General features: G+C 46.4%; 1 protein-coding gene across 1 annotated transcript in view; it reads left to right on the forward strand.

The window, feature by feature from the left end:
* Positions 1–20,548, forward strand: part of ALDH4A1 (aldehyde dehydrogenase 4 family member A1) — a 40,771-nt gene that overhangs the window by 13,450 nt on the left and 6,773 nt on the right. The window contains exons 3-11 of the mRNA XM_043995267.1: positions 1,091–1,183; positions 3,556–3,603; positions 3,962–4,117; positions 14,909–15,058; positions 15,158–15,232; positions 16,611–16,798; positions 19,074–19,147; positions 19,443–19,639; positions 20,342–20,389. Coding sequence (XP_043851202.1) covers positions 1,091–1,183; positions 3,556–3,603; positions 3,962–4,117; positions 14,909–15,058; positions 15,158–15,232; positions 16,611–16,798; positions 19,074–19,147; positions 19,443–19,639; positions 20,342–20,389 — 1,029 coding nt within the window. The remainder of the gene's footprint in view (positions 1–1,090; positions 1,184–3,555; positions 3,604–3,961; positions 4,118–14,908; positions 15,059–15,157; positions 15,233–16,610; positions 16,799–19,073; positions 19,148–19,442; positions 19,640–20,341; positions 20,390–20,548) is intronic.

Raw genomic sequence — 20,548 nt, forward strand, 5'->3', positions numbered from 1 at the left:
ACTTACCAAACAGCGTCTCACAGTGAAAGCACCTGGTGGGCAAGTGTCTTTGTGTCCCTGAGATCTGGCACAGCAGGGCCTGGCGCAGAGGAGGCTTTAGATAAAGGCTTGTTGATTGATTTCCAAACTTTTGGAGCCTATTCCATATGTAAGTTGGGGGTGACTCTGAAACGAATGCATTATAAGCTTTGAGTATGCTACATAAATGCTGGGTGTTATCATTAGCCCTTACAAAAGTCAGCCCCATCTTTCCTTTCTGGTAATCCCATGGTTGGGGGTAGGCTCCCAGAAGATCACCCACATCCCTCACCATCTGTGTAGGATAGGTCCAATCCTGGCCAAGCTGGGAGCTTGCCAGCCTACCCTCAGCTCTCAGGATCTGTAGTTTCCCTCTTGCAGTAAATCACTTTTTGGGTGAGAAGGTCTTTCTTGTACCCGAATGGATCTTTGAGGTGTTCTCTTCAGTGATGCTGAGCGCACTCCACCGGGCCAGTTCAGTCTGTGAGACCTTTCTCTGTCCTGCCCTCAGTTCTTCACAGTTAGGCCACTCAGTGTTCTTGGAGGCTGCTTCACTCTATTTGATCTAGCCTAAATTTTTCTGATTCTCCATAAAGTCAGGATCGGCCCTTCTCGTCCTTTAGCCCTGGCCTGCTTAGGCACATTGGATGGAGAGCTTACGGGCCTGAAGTTCTGGTCCTGGCCCAGCCACCAGCTTTCTATGTGACCTTGGGCTCATCAATTCCTTTCTCTTGGGTTGAATTTCCTCATTTGTAAAATGAAAAGGATTGAAATAGATGATGTCTAAGGTTTCTGACAGCTCTGACCTGTATTCTAAGGGCCCATTTAGCTGTGACATCCTGCATTCCAAGGGCCCTTCCCCCACCAATACTCTGTTTATCATTGTGGGGCGCAGTCCTGGCTGTCTCTCAGGAAGCTTCGTTTGCCCCTGGCCAGAGCTGCTTTTTTGGTGCTACTGTCACATTCTGCCATTGGGAGCTTTCTTTATTTGTTGGGAGGGGGTCGGGAGGCCTGATACCCCACCTCGGAAGGGACAAGTGTCATTTGTTAACACTCATGCTTCTCTCCCCAGGCCTTGAAGAACCTGGAGGATAAGACAGAAGCCATTCCATGTGTCATTGGTGATGAAGAGGTGTGGACCTCGAATGTGCAGTACCAGGTGTCGGTGAGTCCTCATGGGCAGGGCTGGGCCTGGTGTGGCAGCTGGAGCTAACCTCTCGCCTCCGGAGTCTTGGCCTGGAGGACTCCTGAGTCGGGTCTCTCTGTGTCTCTGGAGAGACATTATCCTGGCCTCTGCCTGGGCGTGGTGACTTGGTGGCATAGAGGCTGCTGGTCTTAATTAATGTGATGTAATGCAATGCTCCTTGGCCCTAATCTTCACTTTCTAGGCCTTGAATCTCCCTAGAAAGTGAGCCTTCATCCTGAAGGGAGTCAGTGTGGGCTGGCAGAAAGCCCTCCCTTTGAGTTCTAGTTCAGCCAGACTCCAGGACCCTCTTCGATCGTGGGTTCTACTGAAAGGCTCCTCAGCAGTAGGAACGTGGAAGGGAAGCGATGGGCTGCATGGGGGAGGGTGGCCCTGGCTGCGGGGCCTTCCAGGGAATCCTTGGAAAGGATGTGCCGCTACCAGCCTACCCATCAGCAATGAACGGGTGAAAGGGAAAAGCCTTCAAGGGTTGACTGTGTGCCAAGTGCTCTGAAGACAAATGCCAAGGGGGAGTTAGGGGGAGCTTACTTTCTAATAAGCGAGTCACTTGTTGGGATCGACCCTCTGTTCTGCTGTGGGAAGCCAGCTGGACAGGCCCGGAGAGAGAGGGGAGGACCTGCTGGGTGCTGCAGGGCACAGGCTGAGGAATGGTGGCTCCGTGGGAGAGAACTGGACAGATTTGGGGACTGGCATCAGCCTCCCCAGCCAGGCGCCTAGCTGTCTGCCTGCACTCTCTGTGCAGAGCGTAGGGAGCCCACTGGCATCTTCCTGGTCCTTCCTCCTAGTGGGTGTCCAGGGTTGTGAACCCAGGCTCATGCACTTGTTACCGGTGCTAATCTTGGCTAAGCTGCTTCATCTCTGGGAGCCTCAATGTTTTCCTCCGTAAAGCCGGGGCAGTTTCACTTGCACTGTGTCCCAGGGTTGTCATGAGGAAGGCCCTTTGTGAACCTTACACTGTGATGCAGATCAGTGTACTTTTAATTGAGTGACTGCTTTCTGAGCATTGTGGGGGCTTCAGAGTTCTGCCAGCTTGCTCTGGTGTGAGCATGCTGGCTTCAGCCACACATTTTGGGGGTCTGGCCTCCCCCTTAGAGGACTGTTCCTCTCCCAGCATAGCGCAGCCAGGGGCTCTGCACCTAGTCTTAGAGGCTTGATTGCCTGGGGCAGAGAGGCCTCGTGACCAACCCAGGGTCACAAAGCCAGGAGGGCTCAGAGGAGACTTGAACCTTGGTTTTCCTGACTCCCAGGACAGCTCTCTCTGCCCATTGTGCCACACTGCGTCTGGGCTGTGCACATAGTAGGTGCTTAATATATGTCTTCATTGAATTAGCCTGGGCTTGAATCCCAGATCTTCTGTTTCCTGCCCTGTGACCTTGGGGAAGTCATCCACACCTAGCTCTCAGTTTCCTCACCTGAAAAATGAAGGGGGTGGGGGGTGGGAGTGGACTAGATGAGGTACCTCAACATAGAAAAGACAATCTTTTTGCAAGAGATGTTTTAGACCGTAAGCTCTCAGAGGGCAGGGACTGTGTCACTTCACACTGCATCCTTACCCAGCAATAGTGCCTTACACAGAAGTGGGCACTTGACGTTATTTGGACCTTGTTGAAATGTCAGCAGAAAGTGACCATTCAGAGCCAAGTGGTTGCCACAGACCAACCCTAGGATCCTGGCGCTGTTGTCAGCCTTCCCTCCTGGTGCTAGAAACCCTTTCTTTTTCTCCAAAATCTCTTGGTTTTGGCTAGATTGTCTGCACATTTGGGTTTAGGTGGGAGTGACCCTCAGAGAAAGTGAGTGAGATCCTAGGGAGGTCCTTGTGAATGGGAGACGTGGGAGGAGGATTGGGAAGAATTTTGAATTTTGTACCTATCCTGTTCCACATGGACCAGAGGAGGAAGGAGGACTGAGTCTGAGGGAGGTCAGAGGAAAAGGGAGGCCCAGAAGGGTAGCAAGTGATGAGGGGAGGATGAGGAGAGGGAGGGTGAAGGAAGGAAAGCCTTGCAGTCTTGATCTTCTTGAGCAAGCCCACAGCCAATCCCTCCCTGTCCATGAAAGCTGGGGGTAGGAGAAGGGTGACTTTGGGGTGAAATGAGCACCACATTCTGCGGCTGTTACTGATCCCAATTCCTCCTTGTCCGGGGGACGTCTGTCTGGGTTTTTCCCTTCCATTGTCAGCCATTGCCCCCCATTGAAGTTAGGAAAGCCATCGGGAAGAATGGGAACGTCAGTGGTTGTGGTGGTAAGGAAGGTGGCGGGATTGAATAAGTGAAATCCTCCTCACAACAGCGACCTAGTAGGTTCTTGGTGACTTGGTGTTTTTTCTTTCTCTGCAGCCATTTAACCACGGGCACAAGGTGGCCAAATACTGCTATGCTGACAAGGTGGGTACCTCCCCATGGGTCTTTCCGTTTTCCTCCGTTCTTTCCCTCTTACTCCCTTCCCCCCATCCCTGAAAATTTTTGGTGTTTACTCTGGGGGGGGTGGTGTGCATGTGGGGGAGCTGGGGTAAGGACCACCCTTTCTACTTCCTTATCCTATGGGATCCCTGGAGGCAAAGGCAGCCCTGGGGGTATGTGGGGTGGGGGAGGAGAGAAAGGGATGATTCCTTACCTGAGATGGGAGCCCTCCTCACCACCCCAACTATATCCCCAAAGGGCTTTTGGTTCCTGGGAAGGGCAGCAGGACTCTTGCCCCCAGACCCAGGAGGGAGTATCACTTGGTCTCCTTTGCCCTTTCCAGGCCCTCCTCAACAAAGCTATCGAAGCTGCCTTGGCTGCCCGGAAGGAGTGGGACCTGAGGCCCATCTCAGATCGGGCCCAGATCTTTTTGAAAGCTGCAGACCTGCTGAGTGGCCCCCGAAGGGCTGAGATCCTTGCCAAGACCATGGTTGGGCAGGTGAGAAGTGGGCATTTGGGCCTTGGAGCACTGTGGGTGTCACATGTGATCCTAGGCCACAAGGATAGGTAACTCTGGCTTAAGGAAAGAGAGGAAATACTTTTCCCTCATCTTTTAAAATTTCCATCAGTATCTTTTGTTTTTTACCTCACTTTCATTTCTGAACATCTCCCTCTCTCCTCTGTCTAATGAGCCATCTCTTGTAGCAGAGATTTAAAAAGAAAGGGAAAAAAGGTTCCATGAATTTAACCAGTCCGGTCTGACCGCACATGCAGTATAACACACCCATGGGCCTCTACCTCTACAAAGAAGGGCATGAACAGTGTTTTCTCTCTTTTTTTTTTTTTCAGGGCAATGGGGGTTAAGTGACTTGCCCAGGGTCACACAGCTAGTAAGTGTCAAATGTCTGGGGCTGGATTTGAACTCGGGTCTTCCTGAATCCAAGGCCAGTGCTTTATCCACTGCGCCACCTAGCTGCCCAAGCGGTGTTTTCTCATTGAGCCTCTGGGGCCAAGCTCAATGGGGCAGATGATTGTGACCAATTATAGAGGCTTCTCTTCTTCATATTCATGCTCCCACCTGTCTGGCATCACAACTCCTCCTGCCCTTGTGGCGCCTGAGCCTTTGGGTGGCAAAGGAGCTATTAACACTCGTATCCCCAACTCCCAGCCCCATGTGGGGCATGTTGGAGGTGCTTACTTACTACTTGTTGATTGATTCTTTGCTACTCATTGAGAAAAAGTCCCCTGAAAAGGAAGCTCTAGTGTCAGAGCTGGCAGGGGCCTCAGAGGACCCTGGGCCCTACCTGTACATGAAATGGGCATCCCCCTCCCTCAGGACCCCCAACAAATGACCCAGACTTCCTAGGCACTCCCTGAAGTAGGCTACCCAGGCTGCTTTGGGGCAGCCCTAACTTTTAGAGATTTTTTTCCTTAGAACAAGTGAAGGTTTGCCTGATTCTGCCCTCTGGGGCCAGGCAGAACCAGTCCTCCTTCAGACAGGACAGTGCCCAGCCTCCCAACCCCAGCTTCTCTTCTCCAGGCCGAACACCCCCAGTTCCTTCCGTTGACTGGGCCTCAGAGCCAGGAGCGATCATAGAGATTGTCGTCTAGGTGCCTTCCTGAAATGTTGTGCCTAGAATGAAACACATTGCCCCAGACTTTCTTCCATGCTACATGCCAGGCCCTCTGTGCCTCAGGAGATGCTTTTCTGTGAGTCACTGTGGCCAAACGTGTCCTAGCCTCGTGGCTGACATTCTGGTGAGGAGCCTTCCCACAGTTAGCCCGGGCAGTCCTCAGGGGGACGTAGACCTCGTCTGTCACTGGGTCCTTACCCAAAGACTTCCCACTGGCCCCGCCTTCCAGAGCCCAGAATCCCCTCCATGCCTAGCTGAGAGCCGTCAGAGAAGAACTTTGGGAGAGAACTGGCATAACTACCATCTTGGGGCAGGAGTGAAGGTTTATTTAGGCAGCTGTGGAGGGCCAGTGACGTTGCCGGTGAATCGGATCAAAGTGAGGCAGAGCTGCCCGAAGTCCTCAACCTCACTCTCTCTCTCTTCCTGAGTCAGCCCCGTCCAGCGGCAGGACAGAAGTCCCTGGTGATGGCCCAGGAGGCAGTGGATGGGTGACCTTGGCGTCTTCCATGTCTGACCAAGCTCTGAGCACCTGCTTCAGCCGCCTGCGTGGCTGTTGGAACAGATTCATCTCATCTACCAATTCCACCAGGGAGAAGTCTTCACAGGCCTCACTCTCCCATGGTTTGAGACCCTTTGGTTCCCCTCCCCCTGGTTTAGCCGATTCGTTCATGCTCCAGATTCTTGGTGCCACAGATAAGAGTTGGGTGAATCAGGTGGATACCAAAGGTGAATGAGCAGCCCTGAGAAGGGCTTGGCAAGCCCTCACATCAGAGGTGCTGGTCCTCCTGAACACCTCATTTAAGCAGCTAGGCACAGTGGATAGAGGGCTGGGCCTGGAATCAGGAAGACCTGAGTTCAAATCCAACCTTTGACTTAATAGCTGCGTGACCTAGTCAGATCATTTAGCTTTTCTGCCTCAGTTTCCTCAACTGTAAAAATGGGAATAACAATAACACTTCCCTCCCAGGGTTGTTGTGAAGATGAAATAAGATAATATTTGTAAAATGCTTAGCTCACTACCTAGCACATAGGAGGTATCTAATACACACCTTTTCCCTCCCCTTTGGGTAATTATTATTATTTTTTTTTTTGCGGGGCAATGGGGGTTAAGTGACTTGCCCAGGGTCACACAGCTAGTAAGTGTCAAGTGTCTGAGGCCGGATTTGAACTCAGGAACTCCTGAATCCAGGGCCGGTGCTTTTATCCACTGCGCCACCTAGCTGCCCCGGGTAATTACTTTTAAGCCCCAAAGCTAGTAGAACTCTTTCTCATGGACTCTCTACTCTCTACAGCTGCTGCCTTAAGCAATTTCCTGCTTATGGTTTAACTGTGGCGTCCTCAAGGACCTGCCTGAAGTGGCCATAGCGGTGGCTCCCTTGACAAGGCTTTGTGGGCTTAGCCTCATCATTGGTCATTTTTCTCGGAAACAAAAGGAGAATTAAAAAGATTTATCTCCCTTTGTTTTCTATCACCCACGTTCCTTAATGTGTTGTTCCATCCCCCAGCCACCCCTTCTATCTCTGTTCAGGCAAACTGACCATCCTCAGACCTACTGTGTGCCACGCTCTTCTACAGGCTCTTCTTGGGGCCAAGCTTGGCTATCTCTTTTTTTTTTTCTGTGAGGCATTTGGGGTTAAGTGACTTGCCCAGGGTCACACAGCTAGTAAGTGTCAAGTGTCTGAGGCCGGATTTGAACTCAGGTACTCCTGAATTCAGGGCCGGTGCTCTATTTACTGTGCCACCTAGCTGCCCCCAAGCTTGGCTATCTTAATCCCCTGTGATCGCTTCTTTCCACCTTTGGGGCTGTGGTCCTTGGGCAAGTATTCTCCTGCCTCTGCTTCCTTCCCTTAAGATCAGTCCATGGGGATCGCCTCCTGCTTCTCTCCATCCATTTCCCCTTCTTTGTTTCTTAGATCTGTCACAGTCGGTGTTTAGCCATTCATTTCATTCCCCAGGCCTGGGCCTTGGCACTGCTGACTTCTGCTTGCTGGCTGGGCCTGTGGAGCGTGAACCAGATGTTGGAGGCGTAGGTACTGGGAGACCTCGGGCAAGCCACTTCCCCTCTGTAGGCCTTGCTTTCCTTATTCGTATAATGGGCATCATACCGGCACTCCCCAGCTCACCAAGGGGAATAATACTTCATATAAGGGGTATATAATGTAATATAATGCTACTTAAAATAAGGGTTCTTATCTCTCTGGCACCTGGAGGTGTACAAAGCCTTTTCTTTGACACACACACCTCTGTGAGGGAGTATTGTTATGCCCTCATGAGTTAGAGGGAAAAAGTGACCAGTCACTAAACTAATAATTCCTGGGGCCTAGATTTGAATTGAGGGCTCTTGGTTTAACTTCCAATGCCCCATGATTATTATGCCACAGACCTCATGGGATTATAAATTTAGAGCTGGAAAGGGAACTTAGAGGCCATTAAGTGCCAGCCTCTTATTTTACAAACGAGGAAATAGGCCCAGAGAAGTAAATGCCCAAAGTCGTCGTGCAGGGCTTTTTGGTTTTTTCACTTAATCGCATTTTATTTTTTTCCCAATTACATGTAAAGATAGTTTTCAGCATTAATTTTTTTTTTTTTTTAGTGAGGCAGTTGGGGTTCAGTGACTTGCCCAGGGTCACACAGCTAGTAAGTGTTAAGTGTCTGAGGCCGGATTTGAACTCAGGTACTCCTGACTCCAGGGCTGGTGCTCTATCCACTGCGCCACCTAGCTGCCCCGAGCATTAATTTTTATAAGATTTTGAGTTCCAAATTTTCCCCTTCCCTCCCCAAGACAGCAAGCAATCTGATAGATCTTATATATGTACAATCACATTAAACATTTTTCTGCATTAGTCATGTCGTGAAAGAAGGATCAGAACAAAAGGGAAAAACCACAAGAAAGAAAAAAATAAAAAAAGTGACAGTAGTATGTTTCAAAAAAAAGTGACAGTAGTATGTTTCAATCTGCATTCAGATTCCACAGTTCTTTTCTCTGAATGTGGAGAGCATTTTCCATGATGAGTCCTTTGGAATTGTCTTGGATCATTGTATTTATGAGAAGAGCTAAGTCTGTCACGGTTGATCATCACACAATGTTGCTGTTACTGTGGACAATGTTCTCCTGGTTCTGCTCACTTAATGTGCATCAGTGCACTTAAGTCTTTACAGGTTTTTCTGAAATCTGCCTGTTCATAATTTCTTACAGCACAATAGTATTCCATCACATTCATAAATCACAACTTGTTCAGTCATTCCCAAATTACTGGTCATCCCCTCAATTTCCAATTCTTTGAACACCACAAAAAGAGCAACTATAAATATTTTTGTACAAGTGGGTCCTTTTCCCTTTTTAATGATCTCTTTGGGGGTATAGACCTAGTAGTGCTATTTCTGGGTCAAAGGGTTTGCACAGTTTGATTGCCCTTTGGGCACAGTTCTAAATTGTTTTCCAGAATGGTTGGATCAGTTCACAACTCCACCAACAATGCATTAGTGTCCCAATTTTCCCACATCTTCTCCAATATTTGTCATTTTCCTTTTTCATCATATTAGCCAATCTGATATGTGTGAGGTGGTACCTCAGAGTTGTTTTGATTTGCATTTCTCTAATCAATAGTGACTTAGAGCATTTTTTTCATATGACTATAGATAGCTGTAGTTTCTTCATCTGAAAACTGCCTGTTCATAAACTTTGTCCATTTCTCAATTAGGGAATGACTTGTATTCTTATAAATTTGATTCAGTTCTCTATATATTTGAGAAATGAGGCCTTTATCGGAAACACTAACCATAAAAATTATTTCTCAGCTTTCTGCTTTTCTTCTAATCTTGGCCGCATTGGTTTTGTTTGTTTGAAATCTTTTTAACCTTAATCAAAATTTAATTTAATCAAAATTGTCCATTTTTGTATTTCATAATGTTCTTTATCTCTTGTTTGGTCATAGATTCTTCCCCTCTCCATAGATCTGATAGGTAAACTGTTCCTTCTCCTAACTTGCCTATGATATCACCCTTTATGTCTAAATCATGTACCCAGCTCTCTTTGTGGTGGCAAAGAATTGGAAATCGAGGGGATGCCCATCAATTGGGGAATGGCTAAACAAGTTGTGGTAAATGAATGTTATGGAATATTATTGTGCTGTAAGAAATGATGAGCAGGCAGATTTCAGAAAAACCTGGAAAAATTTAAGTGGACTGATGCTGAGTGAAGTGAGCAGAACCAGGAGAACATTGTCCACAGTAACAGCAACATTGTGTGATGATCATCCGTGACAGACTTGGGTGCAAGACAATTCCAAAGGATTCATCATGGAAAATGTTCTCCACATCCAAGAAAAAGAACTGTGGAATCTGAAAGCAGATTGAACCATACTATTTTTACTTTTTTTGTTTGAGGTTTTTACCTATTGTTCCAATTCTTTTGCAACATGAATAATGTAGAAATGTTTAATGTGAGTGTACATATATAACCTACATCAGATTGCTTTCTGTCTTGGGGAAGAGGGAGGGAGAAAAATTTGGAACTCAGTCTTATAAAAACAACTGTTGAAGATTATCTTTACATGGAACTAGGAAAAAATAAAATACTATTAAGATTGAAAAAAATAATGTACCCATTTTGACCTTATTTTGATATATGGTGTAAGATGATGCCTAGTTTCTGCCATACTATTTTCCGGTTTTCCCAGTAGTTTCTGTTAAACAATGAGTTTTTATCCAAGAAGCTGGAGTCTTTGGGTTTATCAAACAGTGGATTATTATAATAATTTACTATGTCTTGTGTATCTAACCTATTCCAATGATCCATCACTTTATTTCTTAGCCAGTACCAAACAGTTTCAATAATTGCTACTTTATAATATACTTTTAGATCTGGTATGGATGGGCTACCTTCCTTTGCATTTTTTCCATTAATTCCCTTGATATTCTTGGCCTTTTGTTCTTTTAGATGAATTTTGTAATTATTTTGTCTAGCTCTGTAAAATATTTCTTTGGTAGTTTGGCATGGCACTGAATAAGTAAGTTAATTTAGGTAGAATTGTTGTTTTTATTATATTACCTCAGACTAGCCATGGGTAATTGACATTTTTCTAGTTGTTTTAAGTCTGATTTTATTTCCGTGAAAAGAGCTTTGTAATTGTGTTCATATAGTTCCTGGGTTTGTCTTGGCATGTAGACTCCTGAATATTTTATGTTGTCTACAGTTATTTTAAATGGAATTTCTCTTTCTATCTCTTGCTGCTGGGCCTTGTGGGTAATATATAGAAATACTGATGATTTATGTGGGCTTATTTTATATCCTGTAGCTTTGCTAAAGTTGTTAATTGTTTCAAGTAGTTTTTTTAGTTGATTCTTTAGGATTCATCACCATCACACCATCTGCAAAGAGTGATAGTTTTGTTTCCTTATTGCCTATTCTAATTCCTTCAATTTCTTTCTCTTCTGTTATTGCTAAAGCTAACATTTCTTTTTTTATTTACTACTTTTATTTTTTATTTAATAATAGATATTTTTATTTAAAGTTTTGAGTTCCAAATTCTATCCTTCCTTCCTTCTCCCCCTCCTTTCAAGCAATAAGCAATCAGATATGTGTTATATAAATGTACAGTTACGTAAAACATTACTATGTTAGTAATTTTGTATAAGAAAACAAAAGAAAAAATGAAAGTGAAAAATAGCATGCTTCAGTCTGTTCAATCAATCAGTTCTTTCTTTGGAGGTGGGTAGTATGCTTCATCATTAGTCCTTTGGGATTGTCTTGGATCATTGTATTGCTGAGAATAGTTAAATGATTCATAATTCTCCATCAAGCAGTATTGCTGTCTCTATTTCACAGTGTTCTGGTTCTGCTCACTTTACTATACATCAGTTCATACAAGTCTTTCCAGGCCTTTCTGAAATCAACCTGCTTGGCATTTCTTATAACACAATAATATTCCATCACCATCATATAACATAGCTTGTTTAGCCATTCCCCAATTGATGGGCATTCCTTTTATTACCAATTCTTTGCCACCACCAAAAGAGATGCTATAAGTGTTTTTGCACAAATAGGTCTTTTTCTCTTTTTTGGGATGTCTTTGGGACATAAACCCAACAGTGGTATTGCTGGATTAAAGGGTATATACAATTCTATAGCATTTGGGGCATAATTCCAAATTGCTCTCCAGAATGGTTGGATCAGTTCACAACTCCACCGGTAGTGGATTAGTGTCCCGGTTTTCCCACATCCCCTCTAACATCCAATATTTTCCATTTTTGTTATATTTGCCATTCTGATATGTGTGAGGTGATACCTCAGAGTTGTTTTAATTTGCATTTCTGAACATTAGTGATCTAGAGCATTTTTTCATCTGATTATAGATAACTTTGATTTCTTTGTCTAAAAACTTCTTGTTCATATCCTTTGACCATTTATCAATTGGGTAATGACTTGTATTTTTATAAATTTGACTCAGTTCTCTATGTATTAGAGAAATGAGGCCTTTATCATAGATACTTTTTTCAAAACTTCCTTCCCAATTTTCTGCTTTCCTTATAATCTTGATTACATTAGTTTTGTTTGTGCAAAAGCTTTTAAATTTTATATAATCAAAATTATCTGTTTTACATTTTGTATTGCTCTATATCTTCTTTGGTCCTAAATTCTTCCTCTGTCCATAAATCTGACAGATAAACTATTCTATGCTCTCTTAATTTGCTTATGGTGTCACCCTTTATGTGTAAATCATGTACCCATTTTGACCTTATTTTAGTATACAGTGTGAGATGTTGGTTTATACCTAGTTTCTGCCATACTGTTTCCCAGTTTTCCCGGAGGTTTTTGTCAAATAATGAGTTTTTGTTCCAAAAGTTTGGATCTTTGGGTTTGATCATACACTAGATTACTGTAGTCATTTACTATAGTGTAATTTGTACCTATTCTATTCCACTGATCCATCTCTCTATTTCTTAGCCAGTACCAGATTGTTTTGATAATTACTGCTTTATAATAAAGTTTGAGATCTAGTACTGCTAGACTACCTTGTTTGGAATTTTTATTGATTGCTTTGATATCCTTGAGCTTTTGTTCTTCCAGATGCATTTTTTTTTATTATTTTTTCTAGATCTATAATTTTTTTTGATAGTTTGGTATAGTACTAAATAAACAAATTAACTTAGGTAGGATTGCCATTTTTATATATTAGCTTAGCCTACCCATGAGCAATTAATATTTTTCCTATCGTTTAGATCTGACTTTATTTGTATGAAAAATGTTTTATAGTTGTGGTCATATAATTCCTGGGTTTGTCTTGGCAGTTAGACTCCCAAGTATTTTTTATTATCTATAGTTATTTTAAATGGAATTTCTCTTTCTACCTCTCGCTGCTGGGTTTTTTTGGTAATATATAGAAATACTGATGATTTATGTGGGTTTATTTTATATCCTGCAACTTTGCTAAAGTTAATTTCAAGTAGTTTTTTAATTGATTCTCTAGGATTTTCTTAGCATAACATCTTTTTCTGAAATGGGATTTAAGTATTTTATTTCCTCTTATCTTAATCTGGGCAATTTATATTTTTGTAAATATTCATGTTTCATCTAGATTGTCAAATGTATTGGCATAGAATTGGCAAAACAGGTGCTAATTATTGCTTTAATTTCCTCTTCATTGGTGGTAAATTCACCCTTTTCATTTTTGATTCTGGTAATTTGGTTTTCTTTCTTTTTAAAAATCAAATTACCTGGAGTAGCTAGGTGGTACAGTAGATAGAGCACCGGCCCTGGATTCAGGAGGACCTGAGTTCAAATCCAGCCTCAGACACTTAACACTAGCTGTGTGACCCTGGGCAAGTCACTTAACCCCAATTGCCTCACTCCCCCCCCCCAAAAAATCAAATTAACCAAAGGTTTATCTATTTTATTGTTTGTTTGTTTTTTCCCCATGAAACCAGCTCTTAGTTTTATTTATTAATTCAATAGTTTTCTTTCAATTTTACGAATCTCTCCTTTGATTATCAGAATTTCTAATTTGGTATTTAATTGGGGATTTTAAATTTGAACTTTTTTAGTTGCATGCCCAATTCATTGATCTCTTCCTCTATTTTATTCATTTAAGCATTTAGAAATATAAAATTTCCCCCAAGAACTGTTTTGGTTGCATTCCATGAGATTTGGGATGTTGTCCCATTATTGCCATTCTCTTTGATTAATTTATTGATCGTTTCTATGATTTGATGTTTGACCCACACATTCTTTAGGATGAGATTATTTAATTTCCAATTAATTTTTAGTCTATTTTTCCATGGCCTTTTACTGCATGTAATTTTTATTGCATCATGATCTGAAAGGGATGCATTTACTATTTCTGCCTTTCTGCATTTGACTGCAAGGTTTTTATGTCCTAATACATGGTCAACTTCTGTGTAGGTGACATGTACTGTGGATAAAAAGATATATTCCTTTCTATTCCCATTCAGTTTTTTCCAGAGGTCTGTCAGATCTCACTTTTCTAAAATTCTATCCACCTCAACTACTTTCTTGTTTATTTTGTGATTAGATTTATCTAGTTCTGAGAGGGGAAGGTTCAGACCCCCCACTAGAAGAGTTTTTCTGTCTGTTTCTTCCTGTAACTCACTTAACTTCTCTAAGAATTTGGATGTTGTACCACTTGGTGTATATATATTTAGTACTGATATTACTTTTTGCTTTATCTGAGATAAGCATTGCTACCACTGCTTTTTTTTTTTTAACTTTAGCTGAAGCATACATAGCAAATTCTCCTCCAGCCTTTTATCTTTACTCTGTGTGTATCTCTCTGCTTCAGATGTGTTTCTTACAAACAACATATTGTAGGATTCTGGTTTTTAATCCACTCTGCTCTCTACTTCTGTTTTATGAGTGAGTTCATCCCATTCACCTTCGCAGTTACAATTACTATGTATTTCCTCCTTGTTTATGTTTTTCTCTCTCCTTTCACCCTGTCCCTCCTCACCACTGTTTTGCTTCTGTCTACCCCCTCCCTCAATCTTCTTTGTGTTCTATTAGCCGCCCCCCCCCTTTTTTTCCCCTTTCTCCTTCTACTTCCCTATAGGGTAAGATAAATTTCTTTCTTTTTTTTTCTTTTTTGGTGAGGCAATTGGGGTTAAGTGACTTGCCCAGGGTCACACAGCTAGTAAGTGTCAAGTGTCTGAGGTCAGATTTGAACTCAGGTCCTCCTGACTCCAGGGCCGATGCTATATCCACTGCGCCACCTAACTGCCCCATAAGATAAATTTCTATCCCCAAATGAGTGTGGATGTTATTCCCATTTTGAGCCTAATCTGAAGGTGCAAGCAATACTCTCTCCTCTTCCCTTCTTTCCCACTACTGTAATAGGTCTTTTGTTCCTCTTCATGTGATGTAATTTACCCCATTCTGCCTTCCCCTTTCCTCTTCTCCCAGTACAATCCGTCTTGTAGGTTTTGTGTCTGAGGTGGAATTCAAACTTGGATCCTCTAGCCATTTTTGCAAATTACTTTGTAACTTTAGAATATTATGTGTCAGCTAATAATAGTGATACATTATATCTGTTTAGGTAGGAACTGCCATTTAAATGGAGTGACGTGCCCAGTCCTGAAAACGTTATCATGCAGCGTGTTCTCAGTAAATATTTGTCACCTTGTATTGTTATTATTCCCTCCAGGGCAAAACTGTGATCCAGGCTGAGATCGATGCCGCTGCTGAGCTCATTGACTTCTTCAGATTCAATGCCAAGTTCGCCATGGAGCTGGAGGACGAACAGCTCATTAGCGTCCCTCCCAGTACCAACAGAGTGCTCTACCGAGGCCTGGAGGTAGCTCAGAGGGGGCTGAGCTGGGAGGGGGCTCTGGGGTCCCAGGGAGTGCCCCACTTCCCCTTCGGTGGCTGGACCTCTCTGACCTCTCTCCCACAGGGCTTTGTGGCAGCCGTCTCTCCCTTTAACTTCACGGCCATTGGAGGCAACCTGGCAGGGGCTCCAGCCTTGATGGTGAGTACAGTGCAGGTCAGGGCCAGCAGGGCTGTGGCTCCCCTAACCTCTGCAGGGAAGGGCCAGGGGTGGGAGGCGCCTCCTCACATCCCTTCTTTGGGACCAGGCTTGGTCACAGCATTTCCCAAGAGTCAGTTTTGGTTGTTTTCATCACTGAATTGTGGTTATATGGCAGGCATTGTGCTAAGGGCTGAGAACACAAAGAAAGGTAGAAGCCACTCCCTGCCCTCTTGGCACACCCAGTCTAATGGGGGAGACCACATGGAAATAGTGAGGCTGCTAGGCTTGGGGCAGCTAGGTGGCGCAATGCATAGAGCACCAGGCCTGGAGTCAAGAAGGCCTGAGTTCAAATCTACCTTCAGACACCTATTAGCTGTGTGACCCTTGGCAAGTCACTTAACTCTTCCTGCCTCAGTTTCCTCATCTGGTAAAATGGAGATAATAGCAGCACCTACCTCAGAAGGTTGTTGTGAAGATCAAATGAGATTTCTGTAGAGTGCTTAGCACATAGTAGGAGCTCTATAAAAATGCTTATTCCTTCCTTTTCTGTCTTCCCCACACCCCCAAATGGAAACAAAGTTCACAAGAGTTGGATTAATCCAACATCCCCTGGAGTTTTCAGTGGTGATCAGAATCAGTCATTCTACAAGAGTTTGCCGAGGGCCCTTTTGGGTCCTGGCAGTACAAAGACAGGATGTGGCGCTTGCCCTCAAGGAGCTTCCATTCTAATGAGGGAAACCACAGCATTGTATAGACAGGAAGGGATTCCAAGGAAGGGACCCTCAAAGTGACCCAGGCTAGTCCCCTCATTTTACAGGGGAAGAAACTGAGTCCCTGAGAGGTTAGGGGTGTGCTCCAGGAGTCTGAGAGCTTCCTGCAGAAGACCCAGAGCTTGGTCTTTGGGGGTGAGGAGCAGGGGGTCAAAGGACTTTGTGAATGTGTGAGGGCAGGAAAGGAGACTGAAGGTTCGTGTCTGGATGTGCTGGAAGGGGTGCAATGCATAGAGCCACCACTACCACCACCACTGTAATAATAATAGCTAACGTTTATATAGCACCTACCATGTACGGGGCACTGGGCTAAGCACTTCACAAGCAGTATTTCCTTCCATCCTCACAATATCCTGGGAGGGAGGAGCTATTATTGTCCCATTTTACAAATGAAGAAACTGAGGCAGGCCCCAGTTTTATATCACACAGTTTAAGGGTCACATGGTTAATAGGTGTTGAAGCTGGATTTGAACTTGGGTCTTCCTGACTTAGATTAGACTGTAAGCCCAGTGCTCTGTCCAGTGTGACATCACCTCGCTGGCATATGTATGTACAAGAACACAGAGGGCATCACTGCTCAGCCTTCCCCACGCTCCCTCCTGTCCCAGGGCAACGTAGTGATGTGGAAGCCCAGCGACACAGCTATTCTGGCCAACTACACCGTGTACAAAGTCCTTCGAGAGGCTGGTCTCCCCCCAAATGTCATCCAGTTTGTTCCGGCCGATGGACCCGTCTTTGGAGACACGGTCACCAGCTCAGAGCACTTCTGTGGGCTCAATTTCACTGGCAGCGTGCCGTAAGTGTGAAGGGTCTGGGGACATGCAGCCAGGGAAGAGGGGGCCTTGGCGGAGTGGGGGCTTCTAAGTGTGGCTGATGAGCAAAAGCTGAAAGGTGTGACCCTGGAAGTTGTGGGGGAGGAGCTGCGTCCAGAATGGGGAAGATAACGGGCCCTGGTCCTCCCCCCTGTCCAGCCTGTCCCTGGAGCACTGTGGCCATGTCTCAGAGCCATGGAAGCAGTATTTACCATCTGGAGAGCAGGGCACACCAAACAAGAAGCAGTTGCAGGCCTTGGGGCATTTGCTCTAAATTGGAGGCCTCTTATTGGGGGGGGGGGAACAACCTGAGAGCCCTCTTCAAGTGTTTGGAAGGCTGTTGTGTGGGAGGGGTATCAGACTTGTCCTGCATGGCCCCAGAGAGGAAGACTAGAGGTCATCAGTTGGAGCGGATGCGGGCCAGACTTAGGTCTGATGTGGGGGAAAACGCCTTTATTGGAGCTTTCTCAAAGTGAAATGCTTTACCTTTCAAGGTAGTGAGCCTCCCGTCAATGGGGGTGTTCAGGCAGAGGCAGGGTGACTAATTGTCTGGGCTGGCATAGAGGCAATTCCTATTCCAGGAAGAGTCCAACACTGTGGTCTCCGAGGCCTGATTCTGTGGCTGTCCCTGCCCCTTCTGCCTGAGGACAGCACTCTCCCTTCATGTTGGCCCAGATCTGTGTCCTGGGACCCCTTTGCCTCAGGATCCCAGCTCAAGGCCCACACCCACGGGCAACTGGGACCTCAGAGAGCCCTACTCAGCAGGCCAAGGCACGAGGCCCTGCAGCAGTTCTCTGTCCTCGGAGGAGAACAGCCAATATTGACAGTGCCGGGAAGTTTGCACAGGGCTCTTCCCTTGTTTGAAGAGAGCTCTCGCTGCTGTGGCAGAGAGGGAGTGTGATTATTATCCCTGTTTTGTAAATGAGGAAACCAAGGCTCAGAGCCGGTACCAGACCCTCTTGGAGTCCCATAGCCAGTAAGCAGCAGTTCAGGGATTTGGATCCCAAGGCCCCTGACTCCCCCTGATTCCTTTTTCTTTGTGGTGTTGTTCTTTAGTCGTCTCTGACTCTTCGTGACCCCATGGACCTCTATCTGTGGGGTTTTCTTTGGCAAAGATACTGGAGGGGTTTGCCATTTCCTTCTCCAGGCAAACAGCGGTTAAGGGACTTGCCCAAGGTCCTTCAGCTAGGACGTGTCTGAGGCTGGATTTGAATCTAGGTCTTCCTGACTCCAGTCCCAGTGCTCTCTCCATTTCCCTATTGTCCCCTTTTTTTTTCTTCAGGACAATGAGGGTTAAGTGACTTGCCCGGGGTCACACAGCTAGTAAGTGTTAAGTGTCTGAGGCTGGATTTGAACTCAGGTCCTCCTGAATGCAGGGCTGGTATTTTATCCACTGCGCCACCTAGCTGCCCACCTCGTCCTCTTACGGCCTCCTGTTCTCTCCCTGCCCTTGACCCTTGGAGTACAGGGAGAAGAGCCTGAGACTAGAACCTTGGGGACCTGGGTTCAAGGGTCATCTATGCCACTACATCCCTTTGTGGCCACAGGCAGGTCGAATCCTCTGAGCCTCTGCTGGGTTCAGTGATCTTCAGGACACCTCCCAGCTCTGACTTTGTGTATCCAAGGCTCCTTTCTGACAGTGCATGTTCTCAGATCCTTTATGGTCTTGACATTCTTTGTCCTAAGACCCCCTCATAGCCTTGACATTCTGGGAATCTCTACTTCAGAAAGCCCCTGGTCCCCAGCACGCCTCACACCCTGCAGCCCCTTCCCCAAGGGAGAGCCTGCCGAGCCCCCACAGGCAGAATTGCTGAAGAGGGTTGTTTTCCACCAGTCCCCCCCTCCCCCCCACCCCGCAGAGCTGCTGTCCCCACAGGCAACAGCCTATTAAAGAGGGGAGCGGGCAAGGCTGGCTTCTGCCATGCTTTGATGAGCGTCGGAGCTCCCAGGTAGGAAAGCCATAAATTGGTATTAGGCACTGCAGCGCCTTTGAGGAGCCCATTAGCATTTTTATTGTTTGGTGCCACTAGGCTTGGTCACACTGCAAGCCCAGGGGAGGAGGAGCCAGAGACCCTGGGACTGGCACAATGGAGGCCCCTGCTGCTCAGCCCTGATCAGCTGAACTCCAGTTCCTTCCTGGCTCCGGAGCCGGCATTAGTAAGGGGCCAGCTCAGCTCAGACAACTGCTAGTTTATCCCTAGAGTGGCAGGCTCCTCCTTTCCTCACCTGCCCCTTTGTGCCCACACCTGTCTGTTTCAGGACCTTTAAACGCCTATGGAAGCAGGTGGCGGACAACTTGGATCGTTATCGTACCTTCCCACGTTTGGCAGGAGGTAAGGTTGCCCCAGCTTGGAACCTTTCTCAGCTCTGACACCCTGTGTTCTCAGGACCCTCCCTGATATCATATGTTCCAAGGGCCCTCCCAGCTCTGACATTCTCTGTTCTAAGGGCCTTCCCAGTTCTGATATTCTGAGTCTTAAGGTCCCACCCTGATATCATATGTTCCAAGGGCCCTCCCAGATCTGACATTCCATGTGCTGAGGGCCCTCCCAGCTGTGATACTGTGTTCTAAGACTTGAGTGGCAGGGGTCCCTGGGCCTCCCCTCATCTTTTCTTTCCTCTCCCCAGAGTGCGGCGGGAAGAACTTCCATTTCGTCCACAGTTCAGCGGATGTGCCCAGTGTGGTGAGCGGGACGCTGCGCTCTGCCTTCGAGTATGGCGGTCAGAAGTGTTCAGCCTGCTCTCGCCTCTATGTCCCGGACTCACTGTGGCCCAAGATCAAAGAGCAGCTCCTGAAGGAGCACAGCCGCATGCGAGTGGGCGACGTGAGTGGCCCTTGTGTCCCCAGGCTCCTCACAGAGGCAGGCTGCACTTCAGGGAGCGTGCTTGTCCCACAGCTGGGCTCTGGGGCCATTAGCTCCCGGTCCAGGGATTGTGTTCAGAGCCTGTTTCTGCCCTTTCCTCCCTGGGTGACCTTGGACCAGTCCCTTCTTTGTCTCAGTGGGCTCTGCTTTCCTCACCCAGAAACCCAGCGGGCAAGACTCCTTGGCCCGTGAGGGGCTCTGTCGGCTGTAAGGCCATGCTTAGGGATCTATGAGGCTCTGGGTCCTGGCCCGGGGCTGGGCTGCATGCTTGTTTTCCGAGGACCGGCACAGCTCCATTTGGATAGCCTCATCTCAGGCCTAGTGGCCACAGTGTCTGAGGAACAGCAGGGTCGTGGCCTCGCTCTGGAGGGACCAGCCACACCATAGAAAGTGTGGCTCTTTGACACGTTGGGCTTTGCTTTCCTTTTCACGAGCCTGAGGGAGGAAATGCCATAAGTTTAGGCCTGTTTTTTTGATAAGAGAAAACAGAGGCTCCTTCCTGACTTGAGATGGCCGGGAGGAAGACTCTCCCCCAGGCCCAGTGTGCCCACCGCCTGGGGCTCCAGTGTCCCCGCGGGAGGTTTCCCCATTCCCAAGTGCTGTGGGCCAGGATGCCGTGCGGGGTCGAGCCGCTCTGACCTCGGGCCTTGTTTGCTCTTCTAGCCTGCAAAGGATTTTGGAACATTCTTCTCTGCTGTCATTGATGCCAAGGTAAGAGGCCTTGTTTCTTCTGCCTGCTGTGACCCAGCCAGGGCCACAAGTCGGGGCTTTGTGGAAAGGAGTCCTTGCCTTGGGGCAGTTTCTAGTCTGACCCAAGAGATCCCTGTTGGAGAATCCAGGGGGCTCTCTGTCGCCCCTCTGACTGAGTTC

Source organism: Dromiciops gliroides, chromosome 3 (genome assembly GCF_019393635.1).
Source record: "Dromiciops gliroides isolate mDroGli1 chromosome 3, mDroGli1.pri, whole genome shotgun sequence".
In the NCBI taxonomy this organism is placed as follows: Eukaryota; Metazoa; Chordata; class Mammalia; order Microbiotheria; family Microbiotheriidae; genus Dromiciops; species Dromiciops gliroides.